Genomic DNA, 15,662 nt, shown 5'->3' on the forward strand with positions numbered 1-15,662 from the left:
ACTGTGAATACACCCATAGATATGCTTCAAATACACCTAATCATGTCTAACATGATACACCCGAACCGCTACAACTCAACTACAGAATGACATTTAAAGCCATAAACTGTAAATACACAGGCTGCAAAATACACCATGTCAAAAACTAAAAACACACCCAATCATGTCTGATATAATACACCTGAACAACAACAACTCAATTAAAATAACAAAAAACCAGTAAAGTGTAGATACACCCACACTTCTAGCAAAAATACACCCAAAAAAGACCTGATCTACATCCGAGCGTCTGCTATAAATTCCAGATAATTAATCACAAAATAATACATTGAGTCGGCAGATTCATGTTAAAGTGTTAGTTTCACAGTCAATGTTCAGCAATTTTTCAACTACACAATGCAATACAAATTACTGAAAGAAAATTCATACTAATCCTATGTAAATCAAACTTCAGGAACTTCGTTAGATTCAAATTCATAATCCACTTCGCCTGGATTCAGCTGACAATCTGAGGTTGAATGATCCATTATCTTCAAAACGAGTTCAAACTTTGATTTCAGAAAACAACAAATCAAAATAGAAAACGAAACTCGAGTTGCAGAGAGAGAAGAAAGTAACGTAAACGAAGAATATACCAGTGAGAAAAGGAGAGGAAAAGAACGATGGAGAAGAAGAAGGAGGAAAGAGGCGCGAGAAAAAGAACAACCAAATTTCAAAATAACGAAAACGAAGAAGGAAACAAATCTTTTAAATTTAGTAGTTAGATATACGCGGGATCTTATATGGCGCGTGTATACAACGTATGTGAAGCAGTACGTATTTTTGTTTTATTGCTTAATGAACTTGTGAAACATACAAGCCCTAATGGCTTGTATGTAGAGCTTTTCCAATTTACATAATATTTTTTATTTTAAGTCTTAGTTTATTTAAGCATTTTATCAATTAGATATTCTTTGTTTTTAAAGATTAAAACAGGGAATGAAACTGGAACGGAACCTTATAATTACGGTTGTTCTATTTACCGTGTGTATATTGTAGTTATGAATTTAGAGAATGATCCTTTCGATTTTTAAAAAAATTGAAAATATAAAATATAATTTTTAATTTTTTATTATTTTTGATTTTATTTATTAAATTAATAAAAAAATCACACTTTATTTCTTCAAGTATTAAAAAAAATTAGAGAAGAACTATTCTATGAATTTATTATGGTTAGTTTATTATTCAATCTTTGTGACCACGTGGCTAATTCTGGAAGTGCCATGTGTTGCATGGTCTCACACTTGTTTTGCGGAGAAACACGGGCTGTGGTCGAAGCGACAACTCAGACCTACTCTTCGTTGGAATGACCAATGACCACTCTTTCTCTCTCCTCTCGTGGTCGCCGAGTCAGGGGCGTTTCAGTCCAAGCACTCATTTATCCGAAACCCCCAAATTACCCTCCACTTAAAAGGTAGTTTCGTCACTCAAGACTATTTCTTTTTCTCGCTTTTTCCGTTTCTCTCGCTTTCCAAAAATTTCCCAATTTTCAGTTCGAAAAAACCAATAACATATTAAACCTTTTTTTTAATTTCAATCGGAGAAACCAAAATATAATTTTATTTTTATTAAACCATTTTTATGCTTTGGCTAAAGGGTATATTCTGAGTTTCGATACTCTTTTTGTTACACCAAAAAATCGCCATCCTCTCTTTTCTATAAACTGTTTTTTTCTCTTCTCTTCTCTGCTTAACTCTTTCTTCTCAAGAACAACTTCACGATCTTTTCTCACTGTTTTGCGTTCAATTTCCAACACGCTACGAGGTTAGTTGACACATTTGTTCCCCCATTTTTGTTAGATCAGTTTTTACCCTTTGCTTGTAGTTTTGTTTTCATTTGATTCGGTTTCTTTGTTCAACTCTTTGTCTTAAAATTTTCGTTTTTTTTTTCTGTTAGAAGTTTTCATCTAGGGTTGGCGATCTAGCTGAAATTTCTTTCCTTTTTTTTTGTGGCTCGGTGATACGATGCTGTTGTTTGTTCTGTTTCTGAGCCCTCTGATTCAATTTTGTCGAGTTTGCCTTTTTCTTTTTCTTACTTGTGTTGGTGGAACTGTGTAAGTTTTTAATTGTTTCCAGCATTGTGTTTTCTCTTGATTCTGTTGTCATTTCACGATTCAATTCTTTTAGTAATCGTTGAGGTTAAGAAAAGTATTTATTGAAGTAGAAACACCAAGGAATGAGTTATCATTTACACAGATCAAATACGAAACCTGTCTGATGTAATTGGTTTCATCATCTCAATTGACTTCTAATCCTTCATTTTTTTGCTTTCCAACTTTTGCACACCAAATGTTTGTTCTTTTTCCTGCACCAAAGGGCTGCAACAATGCCTTTGTTTTTTTTTTTTTTGGGATTGTGATTACATGAAGAATAGAATAGATGATTAGCCATGTGAATTACTAAATCAGTGGATCTTGCATTCTCACTGTTTCAACTCTAAATTCCGGCTAGAGGAGTTCATTTTGATCTTGTTATAGTTTACATGGATAGTACATTACCTTGTGATCTTGTTTTGGTGATATATTTATGGTACATTTTGCTTTATGCTCCTTTTTCTTCTTTCCTCCAAAGGATCAATTTTAGTGGCTTCAATTTTAAGACTTGTTTGAGTTTTGATCTGTTGATTCTTACAAGCTTATATGATTTCAGTTGTATCTTCCGTGCATGTTTGTGTGCCTGGGTATTATTATTTTCCCTTGAGTGGTTTGTATATCAAATAAATGAACTTGTCATTTTTGCTTTCAATGGTAGATTTCCCTGTGATCATTGAAATGCGCTGATATTTGTCGATGGCTGCTACATAAAGTTCATGACAATGATAATCTCGGTGGTAGATTAGCGAAGAGTTGGTGCCAATTGTAACTGGACGTTGATGTTTTGGATTTCCATATCAAATTACCATGGATTAGTAAAAATCAAGTTATAGACTCAAGGCCAGTGTTATCTTTTACGGGGATTCAAGTGTAGTCTGGTTTGTAGAGCACAATTTGTTAGTTAGAATCTGGCCTTTGACATTATATGATCGTAGGGGAACAAAACAGCTGAGCCATTGAGTCATCTTTCAAGCCTATAAAATATTGTGACACAGCTAATATATCATCGGTTCCCCATCCTCAAATAATGGAAATAGCTGTTTCTCCACAAACACAGAAGCAGAATTTGCCAACAGGTGGTCGCAAAACTTCAGCTGCCGGATCCCAGAAAGATCTCTGGCTTGTTGTGCGAGAAGGATCGGTAAATGAATTAGAGACGGTCTTGACATTATTGAAGAAGAGTGGGGGTAATATCAATGTGCGGAACTCCTTTGGGCTGACTCCTCTTCATCTTGCAATTTGGAGAAATCACATTCCCATTGTCAGGAGGCTTCTTGCAGCTGGTGCAGATCCTGATGCTCGAGTATGATGACTTTCTGTTTTCTGAATTTTTTGTTTACGCTCTTTTCTGGTTGGTTTCAGTGGCATCTCTTTATGTTTAGTTCCCGGGAGAGTTAATTGCTTTTTTATTATAAAGTCTTTTAAGGAATGAAACGTCTGCAAAAGATATTCTCTATTGTTATAGAAATTGTTTATTATTTCATGGTGAATTATTGTTATCAATGTTTCAAGATGTGACCTAATTAACACTCATAATCACAATGTTCCAAAAAGTTCCCAATGTTTGCCACCAATTTTGCTATGAGCTAGCAATCTTGCCACTTGGATTCAAATTTCAAAAAGCTTGATGTTGCAATGTTTAAGAAAACTATGTTTAACTCACATCCAATCTCTGTTTCTCATGGCTAGCCTCTTGAAATTAAAAAATGATCTCAGGTGCATTTGTGTCAGCATTTCTTTTTTCTGACAAAAGTGACTTTGTTCCTTTTTGCTTAAAAGTTTAATATAGAAAATTTTCATCAATTCAGATTTTAATTTATAATTTTCGTCCAATTGGAGAAATAATTTCCATTTCATGATATCTGCATAATTGAGCAGTTTTTAATTGGATTGGTGCTTTTGGTTCTTCAAATCCATCAATTCTGAACCCTTCCATTTTCAGGATGGCGAATCAGGATGGGGTAGCCTTCATAGGGCGCTACATTTTGGTCATCTTGCTGTGGCAAGTGTCCTTCTACAGCATGGTGCTTCTATTACACTGGAGGATTCAAGATCTCGAGTACCTGTAGATCTTCTATCTGGTCCTGTGTTACAGGTTTCTGGAAATGATCGCAAGTCAGGTATAAATTCACATGCTTTGACTCCTTTATTAAGATAGCATCGTTGTTGCCAATAGACATTTGTCATTGAGGATAAAACCTGATTTTTGGTTCATCTTTAGTGGCTACTGAGGTCTTTAGTTGGGGAAGCGGTGCAAATTATCAGCTTGGAACTGGAAATGCTCACATTCAAAAGTTACCTTGCAAAGTTGATTCACTTAATGGTTCATTCATAAAGCTGATCTCTGCAGCAAAGTTCCACAGTGTGGCACTTACTGCGCGTGGAGAAGTTTATACTTGGGGATTTGGAAGAGGGGGCCGTCTAGGGCACCCTGATTTTGACATACACAGGTATATGGTCTGCTTCTAATGAGCCTGATGATGCTTTCTGTAAGTGTTGGTATTGCCGTGAATGGATAATTTCTTTAGTTATTATTAAGATTGAATATGGGGGTAATTTACATTGAGTAGGTTCCCTGTTAGTAATGTACACCTTGGACTTTTTTCTTTTTTTTTTTTTCCTTTTTCCTTCTCTTGATTAAATGTCAATTTGGCTCCTTAAATGCTACTTACTTTCTAGGTGTTAAAGAAGTTCATGGTTAAGCATTGCTGGGTTGGGATGTAGGACTTTCTTTTTGGAATATAAAGTTGTTTGGCCTCAAATCATACACAATTATGCTTCAAGTTTTTGTTGAGGATTTGAATTATTTTCTTGTTCCTGTTCTAAAACAAATTAAAATGCTGATGCTTATTAATTTATCACACAAGTTTCCCAGCAAGAGCAAGTGAGAATTTACTTTGATCGGCTTGCTTGCTAATCCGATTTAGCAATAGTCACAAAATCAATTTTTTTTGTTGGAACTTTTCTAGGTGAGGCAGGTTACCACTGTTACCTGTTTATGCTTTTGGACTATATTCAATCAGATTTCATATTGCTATCCTGATTGCAGTGGTCAAGCTGCTGTCATCACTCCCCGCCAGGTGACTACTGGTCTGGGTTCCCGCAGAGTGATGGCAATCGCTGCAGCTAAGCATCATACTGTTATTGCTACTGAGGGTGGGGAAGTGTTCACTTGGGGATCCAATAGAGGTAAAAGTTGACGAAACTTGTGTCCATATCAACTGTGGGTCTTGTTACTGCAAATTAATTAAATATATGCAATTAAATCCTTTTCCCTGCATCCCTGCCCTTCCCTTCATTGGCTACAATTGTGAATTGTAATATTCTACACATCACGAGTTACTTGTGAGAGAATTAGGTTGTCTTCTTAGTACTTAATTTTGATGCATTGGAATCAAAATGACGTTAATGTCGGTATTCTCTTGTTTCATTTTTTGCAGAGGGACAGCTGGGATACACTTCTGTTGATACACAACCAACACCTCGGAGAGTGAGTGCTCTAAGGTCAAAAATTGTTGCTGTTGCTGCAGCAAACAAGCACACAGCTGTAGTTTCCGATTTAGGTGAAGTTTTTACCTGGGGTTCAAATAGAGAGGGCCAGCTTGGTTATGGAACCTCAAACTCAGCATCTAATTACACCCCACATGTGGTTGAATCCTTGAAGGGAAAGACTTTAACCAAGGTTTCTGCTGCAAAATATCACACAGTTGTATTAGGATCTGACGGAGAGGTAATTATATTATTCCCTTTTTTTTTATTTCAAAATATTCTTACGTAAAGCATTGTATCTGTTACTTATCCTGATTCCTCATTAAGCATCATGTTTTTTTACAATTCTTGTTTTCATCTTGAACGGATTAATTTGTAACTTCCTAAGAATTATTGAAATACAGAGGTGAGGGGGTGCTGAAACATGAACAAAGTTATAGCTATGGATGTTTATATTGTTTTTATAGACAATTGAATTAATTAAAAACATTTTGGAATTCTCAGCTTTAGAGCTGATTCAGTTTTGGGCCGGGGAATTAATGTTCTTTCTAAAAACTGTGTTCCAAACTTAAAATCGGTTTTTTCTTTGTGCATGGATATGGTACTTAAAATTCTTTATCATGGTGGCTTTTATTAGGGAATGTGTTTTGCTTTTCATATTTAGGTTTTAATTTCCCCCCTTTTTTTTCAGGTGTACACTTGGGGTTATCGACTAGTTACTCCAAAACGTGTAGTGATTTCTAGGAACTTGAAAAAGAGTGGGAGCACTCCTTTAAAGTTTCATCGAATGGAACGACTTCAGGTAGTTTCTATAGCTGCGGGAATGGTACACAGCATGGCACTTACAGATGACGGTGCATTATTTTATTGGGTCTCATCTGATCCCGATCTCAGATCCCAACAGGTTTCTATTCACTGAATTTCTCTTCTCCCATCAAATGTTATGGTATTCATGAAACAATCATGTTTAATAGAACAGTTTTCTTATTTCTTTTTGCTTAAATCTTTTTACAGCTATATTCTATGTGCGGAAGAAATATGGTGAGCATATCTGCTGGAAAGTACTGGACTGCTGCAGTTACGGGTACTGGTGATGTTTACCTGTGGGATGGGAAGAAAAGTAAGGATAACCCACTTGTTGCAACTCGGTTGCATGGAGTAAAGAAGGCTACTTCGGTTTCTGTTGGTGAAACACATTTACTAATAGTGGCTATGCTGTACCATCCTGAATATCCTCTCACCGGTGTTGAGGACTCGCAAAAACCCAAGTTAAATAATAGGGATGATATGGATGAGTTAAATGAAGACATTTTATTTGATGACATGGAATCAAATAATATGGTATCCAGTGTACAAAATGATACTTTTGGGCAGAAATCTGTACCTAGCTTAAAAAGCCTTTGTGAAAAAGTAGCAGCAGAATGTTTAGTGGAGCCACGAAATGCCATACAACTGCTGGAGATTGCCGATTCTCTTGGGGCAGATGAATTGAGAAAGTATTGTGAGGTACTGATCTTATTGCATTTCAAATTACTAACAAATATAAATTATCAAACATGATGTCTTTCTGAAGTCATAGTTGATGGAACACATAATAATAATGAAACTAAATGCATTTAATGTTTCTTTATCAAAAAATTTAACATGAAATATTTATTGTATCATTGAGTTGGACAGACATGGAAAATATTATCATAAAAAATGTACCGTGATATTTGACGTTGACTTTGCTGTTATGCGGGGGTGGATCTAGGTGAGTTTTGTAGGGAGGCCAACAAAACATTAGGTCTTAAGTTTTCACAAAGAGGATGGGCCAAAATTAAAAAATTGAGGGGGTGCCAAACTAAAATCACAAATAATTTATATGGAAAATTTGAAGATTGGGAATGCCATCTCCCCTCTTTGCTTTAACCAGGCTCTGCCACTGTTGTTATGGTTATCTTGATAACTCCCATGTGGCAAGGTGGGATTATTATACTAAAGTAGTTATTATTTATTGTTTCAGGAGATTGTGATGCGCAACCTTGATTTTATATTCACAGTTTCATCGCATGCTGTTGCAAGCACAGCACCAGATATTCTGGCTAACCTTGAGAGGTTGTTGGACCAGAGATCTTCTGAGCCTTGGACACACCGTCGACTCCCAACTCCTACTGCAACCTTCCCTGCCATCATTAACAGTGAAGAGGATGATAGTGAGATAGAGTTTCAAAGGACTCGTGATAAACCCATGAAAATGAATGTGTTGAAATTGGAGAAAGATGAAAGAGGAGATTCCTTTCTACAGCCCAAGGATGACCCCAATCTAGAAACCTCCAAGGTAATTCGGGCAATAAGAAAGAAGCTGCAGCAGATTGAGATGCTTGAAGCTAAGCAATCTAGTGGACATTTCCTCGATGACCAGCAGATCTTAAAGATCCAATCCAAGTCTTCCCTCGAGAGCTCGCTTGCAGAACTAGGTATTTCTGTTGAGACTTTGCAAAATAAGGAATCATCTTCTCCGTCACCATTGCCAGAAGGCAAAGGTAGTAAAAAGGGTAAAGTATCCAAAAAACAGAGGAGAAAGAGCAATAAATCAAGTGTCATCCAAGCAGAGGTAGAATCTTTGTATTCTGCAAGTGAAGTGATTACTGAATCTGTGAAGGATTTGTTGGAAGCTGACATCATGGTGGCTCCTAAGTCTAAGGTTTGTTTAATCTTATTCATGTTAGAAACTAGAAGTCATTTTTATTTTGTGAACACCTTGATTAGTTTCTGCATAGTTTCTTTCACGTTAGATTTCTGAAAATTAAGTGTTACATTTGATAGGTGGGAGAGGTTGCTGAAAAAACCACAACCGACCAAGGTGCAACTGCAAAAGATCTAGACTTGATAGTGCAGAAGAAAGATGGTATAGAGTTGCTGCAAGGCAAGGGACAAACACCAAAAGTTTCTAAGAAGAAGAATAAGAAGGGTGGGCTATCAATGTTTTTGAGTGGAGCCCTTGATGATGTTCCAGAGGAGGTGAACCCTCCTCCTACACCGACGCCAAGGAACGAGGGTCCTGCATGGGGTGGGGCCAAGTTCACCAAGGGTTCTGCTTCACTTCGTGATATCCAGGATGAACAGAGCAAAATAAAGGGAAACCAGCTATCTATGACTAAATCTAAGGTTGAAGATCTTTCTGATTTTGGCAGTAGCGGAAAAGTGAAGTTGAGTTCATTTCTTCCTTCTAGTCCAATACCTGTTGTCCCTGCTGCCCCAACTCGTGGTTCACATGCATCTGATGCCGACATAAGTACTCCTCCGTGGGTTGCTTCAGGAACCCCTCCTCAACTTCGGCCATCATTCAGGGACATCCAGATGCAACAGGTTTGTGAATTAAGGCTTCCCTTTTTGTGCCTCTACTACATTGTCTTTTCTTGTGACTGATCTGTTTGCTCTAAATCATGGGGTAAAAACCTTGTGGCCTAATAACAAATTTAAATTGCAATTTGCTATTTTGTTTAAAAAAGATTTAAATATAAATCATATAAATGCAGATATGATTTATGATGGGCATTTTGGTGTTGTGTGATCCATTATCTTTTTTACATTATTATGGTTTGGTACCTTGTTGTATCTCATAGTATATATCCTAGTGTTTGACTGAGGACTTTGCCCTTGAACACAGGGAAAGAAACACCAAAGCGTTTCCCACAGTCCTAAGACTAGCACAGCTGGATTCACCATTGCAACAGGTCAAGGCTCACCATCGGAGTCGACCTTGGTGAGCCGCTGGTTCAAGCCTGAAGTGGACACACCATCCTCAATTCGTTCCATTCAGATTGAAGAAAAGGCCATGAAGGATCTCAAGCGCTTCTACAGTAGTGTGAAGATAGTAAGGAAGCAATCTTAAAGTGTCCATCTAATTTATCTCACGAAGATGGCATAGGAGAATGCACTTTCTCGTGCTCTTCCTCTGCTCAGGACCTTGTCATTTTAGCATATATCTTTTCTCACTTCTTAGTCCAGTGTAAATTAGTATGTACAGATAGTTGAACTGTACATTTTTTTTAAATTTTCCCAAATCAGAAGTGTTAGTTTCCATCTTCTTAGCATTTGGGATTGTTCCTTTATTTTTTTTGTCTTCCCTGCTAGCACTGTATATGACTTTAGGATTTCAAATGTACTCATTTCCTAATATGTCTCTGGTGTTGGAGACTGGTCAATAATGGTCCTGAACTTGGTGTCATCTAGTGAATGAACTGAGTTAAGTATTTAGCCAAAGATCAAGAAGTGGTTGCAGATTTTCAAGCTCTACTACCACAAAAGCTCAAGAATGTAATAGAATAAAGGGAACACTGGTTTTCCAAATAAAGGGCTCTCTTTGCTTCCATGAGATCTAATCTTCCAACTCTAGTCTTCCCTGTAGGCTATATCATTATATATGTCTACATGTATCTTTCTGGATTTCTCTCATAAAGAAGCTACATTTTAGTGAAGGAACTTTTGGTATGATGCCAAGTCACAAGTATCTACTTATTTAGGGAACACCTATAATTCACCTTTTAGTTGTTCAAAACAAGTTAGTTTCATTTGTTAATTATTTTGTTTCAAATAAAGCTCAGTTTTTCATCTTTACTTTTTGATTCTTATTTTTTTTTTGCCCCCTTGTTCTTTTCCATTTATATTTATTTAAAAAGCCCTGGTTTGGTCAAGAAGTATCAATTTTAGACCGGCATGTAAAAGGACTAGAGAAAAGTGTCCGATTGAGAGTATTGTTTAATAAGTAGTTAGTATTGTCACCAAAAGAAAAATAAGTGACCAGTATAATAATTGAGATTAGATAAAAGTCATGATTCCAAAAATTGCTGCTACTACTACTACTACTAATAAATCATCGTATTAATATAAGGTGACTTTTGTGGTGGTCATGTTTTGTGGTGGCTAAGTGTGACTATAGTTAACTGACTAATAAAATTAGGACACATACATAAAAAACAATAACTAATGTATCCTTCCAAAGTAAACAGGTAGTCCAAGAAACATCACTGCAATGGTAGAATAGTAATTACAAATTACAGGTCTTAGAACGATTTTTTTTAATGAATTGGACTTTGAGTGAAATGAACAATAAAAAAAATGGAACTAGAGTGAAACATTCTAAAAATGTAGTCAAAATAAAAGAAAATAGTAATTGGACATTCAGTAAATTAAATGGTTAGAATGTGGTTTAAAAAAAAAAAGAGTTGATACAAAATAAAGTAATAAGCATTGTATCATATTATACAGTCCAAAAATAACAGTAAACATTGTAATACCTAATGCTCAAAGGTTCCATGATAAACAACAATAAAATAGTAAAAATTATTAATTAAAATTAAAAAACTGCTACTAGTAATATTATACTTATACAATTGCAAATCTTTAACATTTTTTTAATAAAGTAAAATGCATAAATAACATTAGCATGTTAAATTTGGGATTATTTAAGTTAAGAAGCTATGTATTTGTGATTAATGGTATCAGAAGTAATAATATTCATGGTGTAGCCAAAATAATTTAAATCAAAAGGTTTGAGTATTTAGAGATTAGAGATTATAATAAATTAAATTTAAAATTTGTTAAGTTAAGAATTTAAGATTTAAGATTTAAAAGGTATATATGTGATTCACGTTTTCATATCTAAATTATTTAATTTTATTAGTAATAAAATTAATGTACATTTTTTTATTGTTCTCATAAATAACAATCTTTTTCTTTTATTTTAATTGTTCTCATAGCATATTTAAAATATAAGTAATATATTGTAGATAAAAAAAATGAATCATCTGTGTGGTTAGCGTTTACGATAATTAGCATAATTATACAAATTTTAGGGTTTATATTTAATTATAAAGATTAAAATTTATTTTGGGCAAACAAGAAAAATAGTTGCAAATATAGAGGATATGTAGTTCTTCTATTTATTAATTAAGTAATTTATAATTAATTAAATATCATTTGTAATAATATTAGTTTATGGTTTTCAATTTCTCACATAAAATTTAATTTCGTTACTTTTTTAGTGTTTAGTATAAAATTCTTTGCTTATAAATTACAATAATAATTTTTTAACGATTTTCATGGTTCTTAAAATATCTATGAAATATAAATAATGTATCATAGATTAAAAAATAACGGGATCATTTTATAGTTAGCGTTTATGATAATTAACTTAATCATTAGATTTTAAAATTTACCAACTGAGAGAGAATTTACTCTTTTTTTGTAAATGTTAAAGACTTATAATTATATAAACATAGTATAGATTTTCACACTTCACTATTTAAGATTTTGTTTTACAAATGTTATCAATGGTAACGACTTTCTTCATTTTAATTAATATTTTTACTTTAATATTATTACAAATGATAACAATTGTTTATAATAGATTCTTGAGCATTAGACATTACAATGTTTATTATTTTTATTTTCGTACTGTATCACAATATTTACTACTTTATTTTGCATCATCTCTTTTTTTTTTAACCAGTTCTAGGTATTTAATTTACTGAGTATTCAATTACTATATATTTCGTCTTACTTTGACACACATTTTTTGAAATATACTATTATAATTTTTTTTTTTTTTGTTGTCCATTTCACTCAAAGCCCAATCCATAAAAAAATGGTTTTAGGACATGTGATTACCACTCTGCCATTGTGGTCATATTTCGATTCTTGAAATTAGTTATATCCTAGCCAACTTTTTTATACATGTATCTTAATCTTATTGGCCAGTCAACTATAGGTAACCTTAGCCACCACAAAATATAGTCACCAGAGAACTCACCTTAATATAATTATTTAAAAGTTAATTTACCTTTTTTGAATTATCAAATATGATTATACACTTCTATGTAACAAATATTATAAAATATTTTTTTAAATAATACTATAATAAGAAAGGCATAATATTAAAAAAAAAATTTATGATCATGCAACATACTTAATTAAATTCAACCAAGTTGTTATAACATGTTTTATATTCATGCACCACTTATTGTGTGTCTCTTCTTTTCTTCACACTCGTGCTAGTGCTTCTCTTCTTCTCTTCCTTTTTTTTTCATTTATTTCTCGTCACAACTACCTCCTCTTCTTCTTCCTCCTTTTTTTTATTTAATTTCTTCTTTTCCTATTTTTTTCTCGTCTTCATATTTGTTAAATATCACGCAATTAAAAAACTTCTTATATCACATTTAAAAAGTTTCGATGCTATTTTTTAAAAATTAAAAAAATTTTGGTGTTATTTTTTGAAAAATTCTGCATAACTTAAAAATTTCTCCTCTTCTACTTTAGTTTAATACCAGACAATCAATTCAGTGATAACAAAACATAATGTTTAGTTAGAAATGACAAAAGAAATATTTAAAGAATCACAAGTTCAAAATCTTAACTCGCTCAACTAACAAAATACATTCAAATATGTATTAAAACAAAAAATACATCAATGTATTGTGAATGACAAATAAATGGATAAACTTTATATATGAATTCAATACCACCCAACTCGTTCAATGATAAGAAAAATACATTATTTAGTTGAAAATGACACAGTTAACAAATTTCTATGCCAAAGGTAAAAAATTTCGGTGTCAAAATTGAGAAACTTCTGTGTCATGATTAAAAGATTTTGGTGCTATTTTCTTATAAATTCTGCATAACTCAAAATTGTTCGTCCTCCTCTTCTTCTTCTTCATCATCACCTTATTTTCTTATTCATCTTTTGTTTCTTGTTTCACCCTCTTATAATTCTTCTTGTTTTACCCTCTTAACAAGAATAAAAATTAGAAAAAAATCAAATAAAAAAAAGAAGAAATACATAATGTTTCAAAGCCGCCAAGGACAGGAGAAGGAAAAGAAAAAAAAACGTAACAATAACAACAGCAAGAAAAGAACGACGATGAGGAGAAAACATGAAAAGAAAAAAAAGGAACGCGAAATAAAAAAATGTATTTATATTAAAATGTGCGAGAGACAAATATTCACATTAGTGGGGAGTTGGAACGTGTCTAGCACGGTCTCACTAATGATATTGATTTTTATTGAGGTTGAGCTAATTTGTTTGGATTTAATTGTCAAAAAAATTTAAATATATAATAAAACTGTAATATTTATGGAATAGTAGATTAAACATATTATGTTATTTAAATTTTCTCTTTGCATTCTATACTTTCACTTTTAAAAGATCGGACAATTCACTTACTTTATTTCTTTCTAAAGGTACATCGAAAGAATAAGTCATTATAAATATAATTATATAATTATTATAATAAAAAAGTTGAAAAGATTAATTATTAGATAAAAATTATAATCATACTTAATTAAATTAAAAATAATAAATTTAAATTGACTTTTAAATTATACTAATAATTTAATTAATGGTTTTACCGAAACTCTACAGGCCAACTATGTATTTTTTTTTGTCAATTTTTAACTAACACCAATTTGCACCAACATATTTAAAAAGATATTGATCACCTAACATTTTTTTAAATCACATCGATAATGTTTTAATTTTGTATAGATAAATATGTAAATGATCCAAATAATTGGTATATTATGTAAATTTAAACAAGTAATTTTTAAGTTATTCTTCTAATTTGATGAACTCTGTTTTTTCTTCTACCTTAGTTAAGTTGCTGAGAATGAAAAAGATGAAAGGAGAAAGAATACTTAAAAAAATTTTTGTATCACAATTAAAAAATTTTGGTACTATTTTTTAAAATTTTTTTCATAACTCAAAAATTTTCTCTTTTTTTAGTTTAAATATTTAATACCACACAATCAATTCAGTGATAGCAAAAGCTAACATCTAGTTAGATATGACACAAATTTTGTTATAAACGACGCAAGAAGTATTTAAAGAATTACAAGTTCAAAACCTTAACTCACTCAACCAATAAAATATATTCAAATATGTTTTAGAATAAAAAATACATCAATTTATGTTGTGAATGACACATAAATAGCTAACCCTTATATATGAATTTAATACCACCTAACTAGTTTAATGATAAGAAAAGTACATCATTTAGTTGAAAATGACATGCTTAAAAATTTTTTATGTCATGGTTACGAAATTTCGGTGTCAAAATTGAAAAACTTTTTGTATCGTGGTCAAAAAGTTTTGGTGCTATTTTTTGATATTCATCTTCTTCTTCTTTTATCCTCTTAACAAAAATCTGTGTTACGGTTAAGAAATTTCGATGTCAAAATTGAGAAACTTCTTATGTCATAGATAAAAAATTTTCGTGCTATTTTCTGATAAATTTTGCATAACTCAAAACTTCGACCTCCTCCTTTTCTTCTTCTTTAGTTTAATACCAGACAATCAATTTAGTGATAACAAAACATAACATTTAGTGAGAAATGACACAGTTAACAAATTACAAGTTCAAAACTTTAACTCACTTAACGAACAAAATACATTTAAATATGTCTTAAAACAAAAAATACATCAATTTGTGTTGTGAATGGCAAATATTATATATAAATTCAACAACGGCCAACTTGGTCAATGATAAAAAAAGTGCATCATTTAGTTGAAAATAACATAGTTAAAAAATTTTTATGCCACGACTAAGAAATTTTGGTGTCAAAACTAAGTAACTTTTTGTTTCTTGGCTAAAAACTTTCGGTGCTATTTTCTGAAAAATTCTACATAACTTAAAACTCCTCCTCTTCTTCTTTAATTTAATACCACAAAATCAATTTAATGATAACAAAACATAATATTTAGTTAGATATAACACAAAAAATTGGGTAAATAACAAAAGAAATGTTTAAAGAATCATAAGTTTGAAACCTTAACTCGCTCAACCAACAAAATATATTTAAATATATTTTGGGAAAAAAATACATCAATTTGTGTTGTAAATAACAAATAAATAGATAAACCTTATATATGAATTAAATACCACCCAACTCGTTTAATGATAAGAAAAATGTATCATTTAGTTAAAAATGACATAGTTAAAAAATTTCTATACCACAGTTAAGAAATTTAGATATCAAAATTGTGAAACTTTTTGTGTCA

At 32.3% G+C, this 15,662-nt stretch overlaps 1 protein-coding gene across 1 annotated transcript; it reads left to right on the top strand.

Annotated features, from left to right (window-relative positions):
* Nucleotides 1-1,490: 1,490 nt before the first annotated feature.
* On the top strand, nt 1,491-9,975 carry LOC112696959 (uncharacterized). Its single transcript, XM_025749921.3, has 11 exons — nt 1,491-1,803; nt 2,790-3,434; nt 4,074-4,251; nt 4,353-4,581; nt 5,181-5,320; nt 5,572-5,861; nt 6,312-6,524; nt 6,635-7,126; nt 7,626-8,306; nt 8,429-8,971; nt 9,273-9,975. The coding sequence occupies exons 2-11, from the start codon at nt 3,159-3,161 to the stop codon at nt 9,495-9,497; spliced, it is 3,267 nt and encodes a 1,088-aa protein (XP_025605706.1). The 5' UTR covers nt 1,491-1,803; nt 2,790-3,158; the 3' UTR covers nt 9,498-9,975.
* Nucleotides 9,976-15,662: the final 5,687 nt, after the last annotated feature.

The sequence above is a fragment of the Arachis hypogaea genome, chromosome 6, assembly GCF_003086295.3.
Source record: "Arachis hypogaea cultivar Tifrunner chromosome 6, arahy.Tifrunner.gnm2.J5K5, whole genome shotgun sequence".
Classification (NCBI taxonomy): domain Eukaryota; kingdom Viridiplantae; phylum Streptophyta; class Magnoliopsida; order Fabales; family Fabaceae; genus Arachis; species Arachis hypogaea.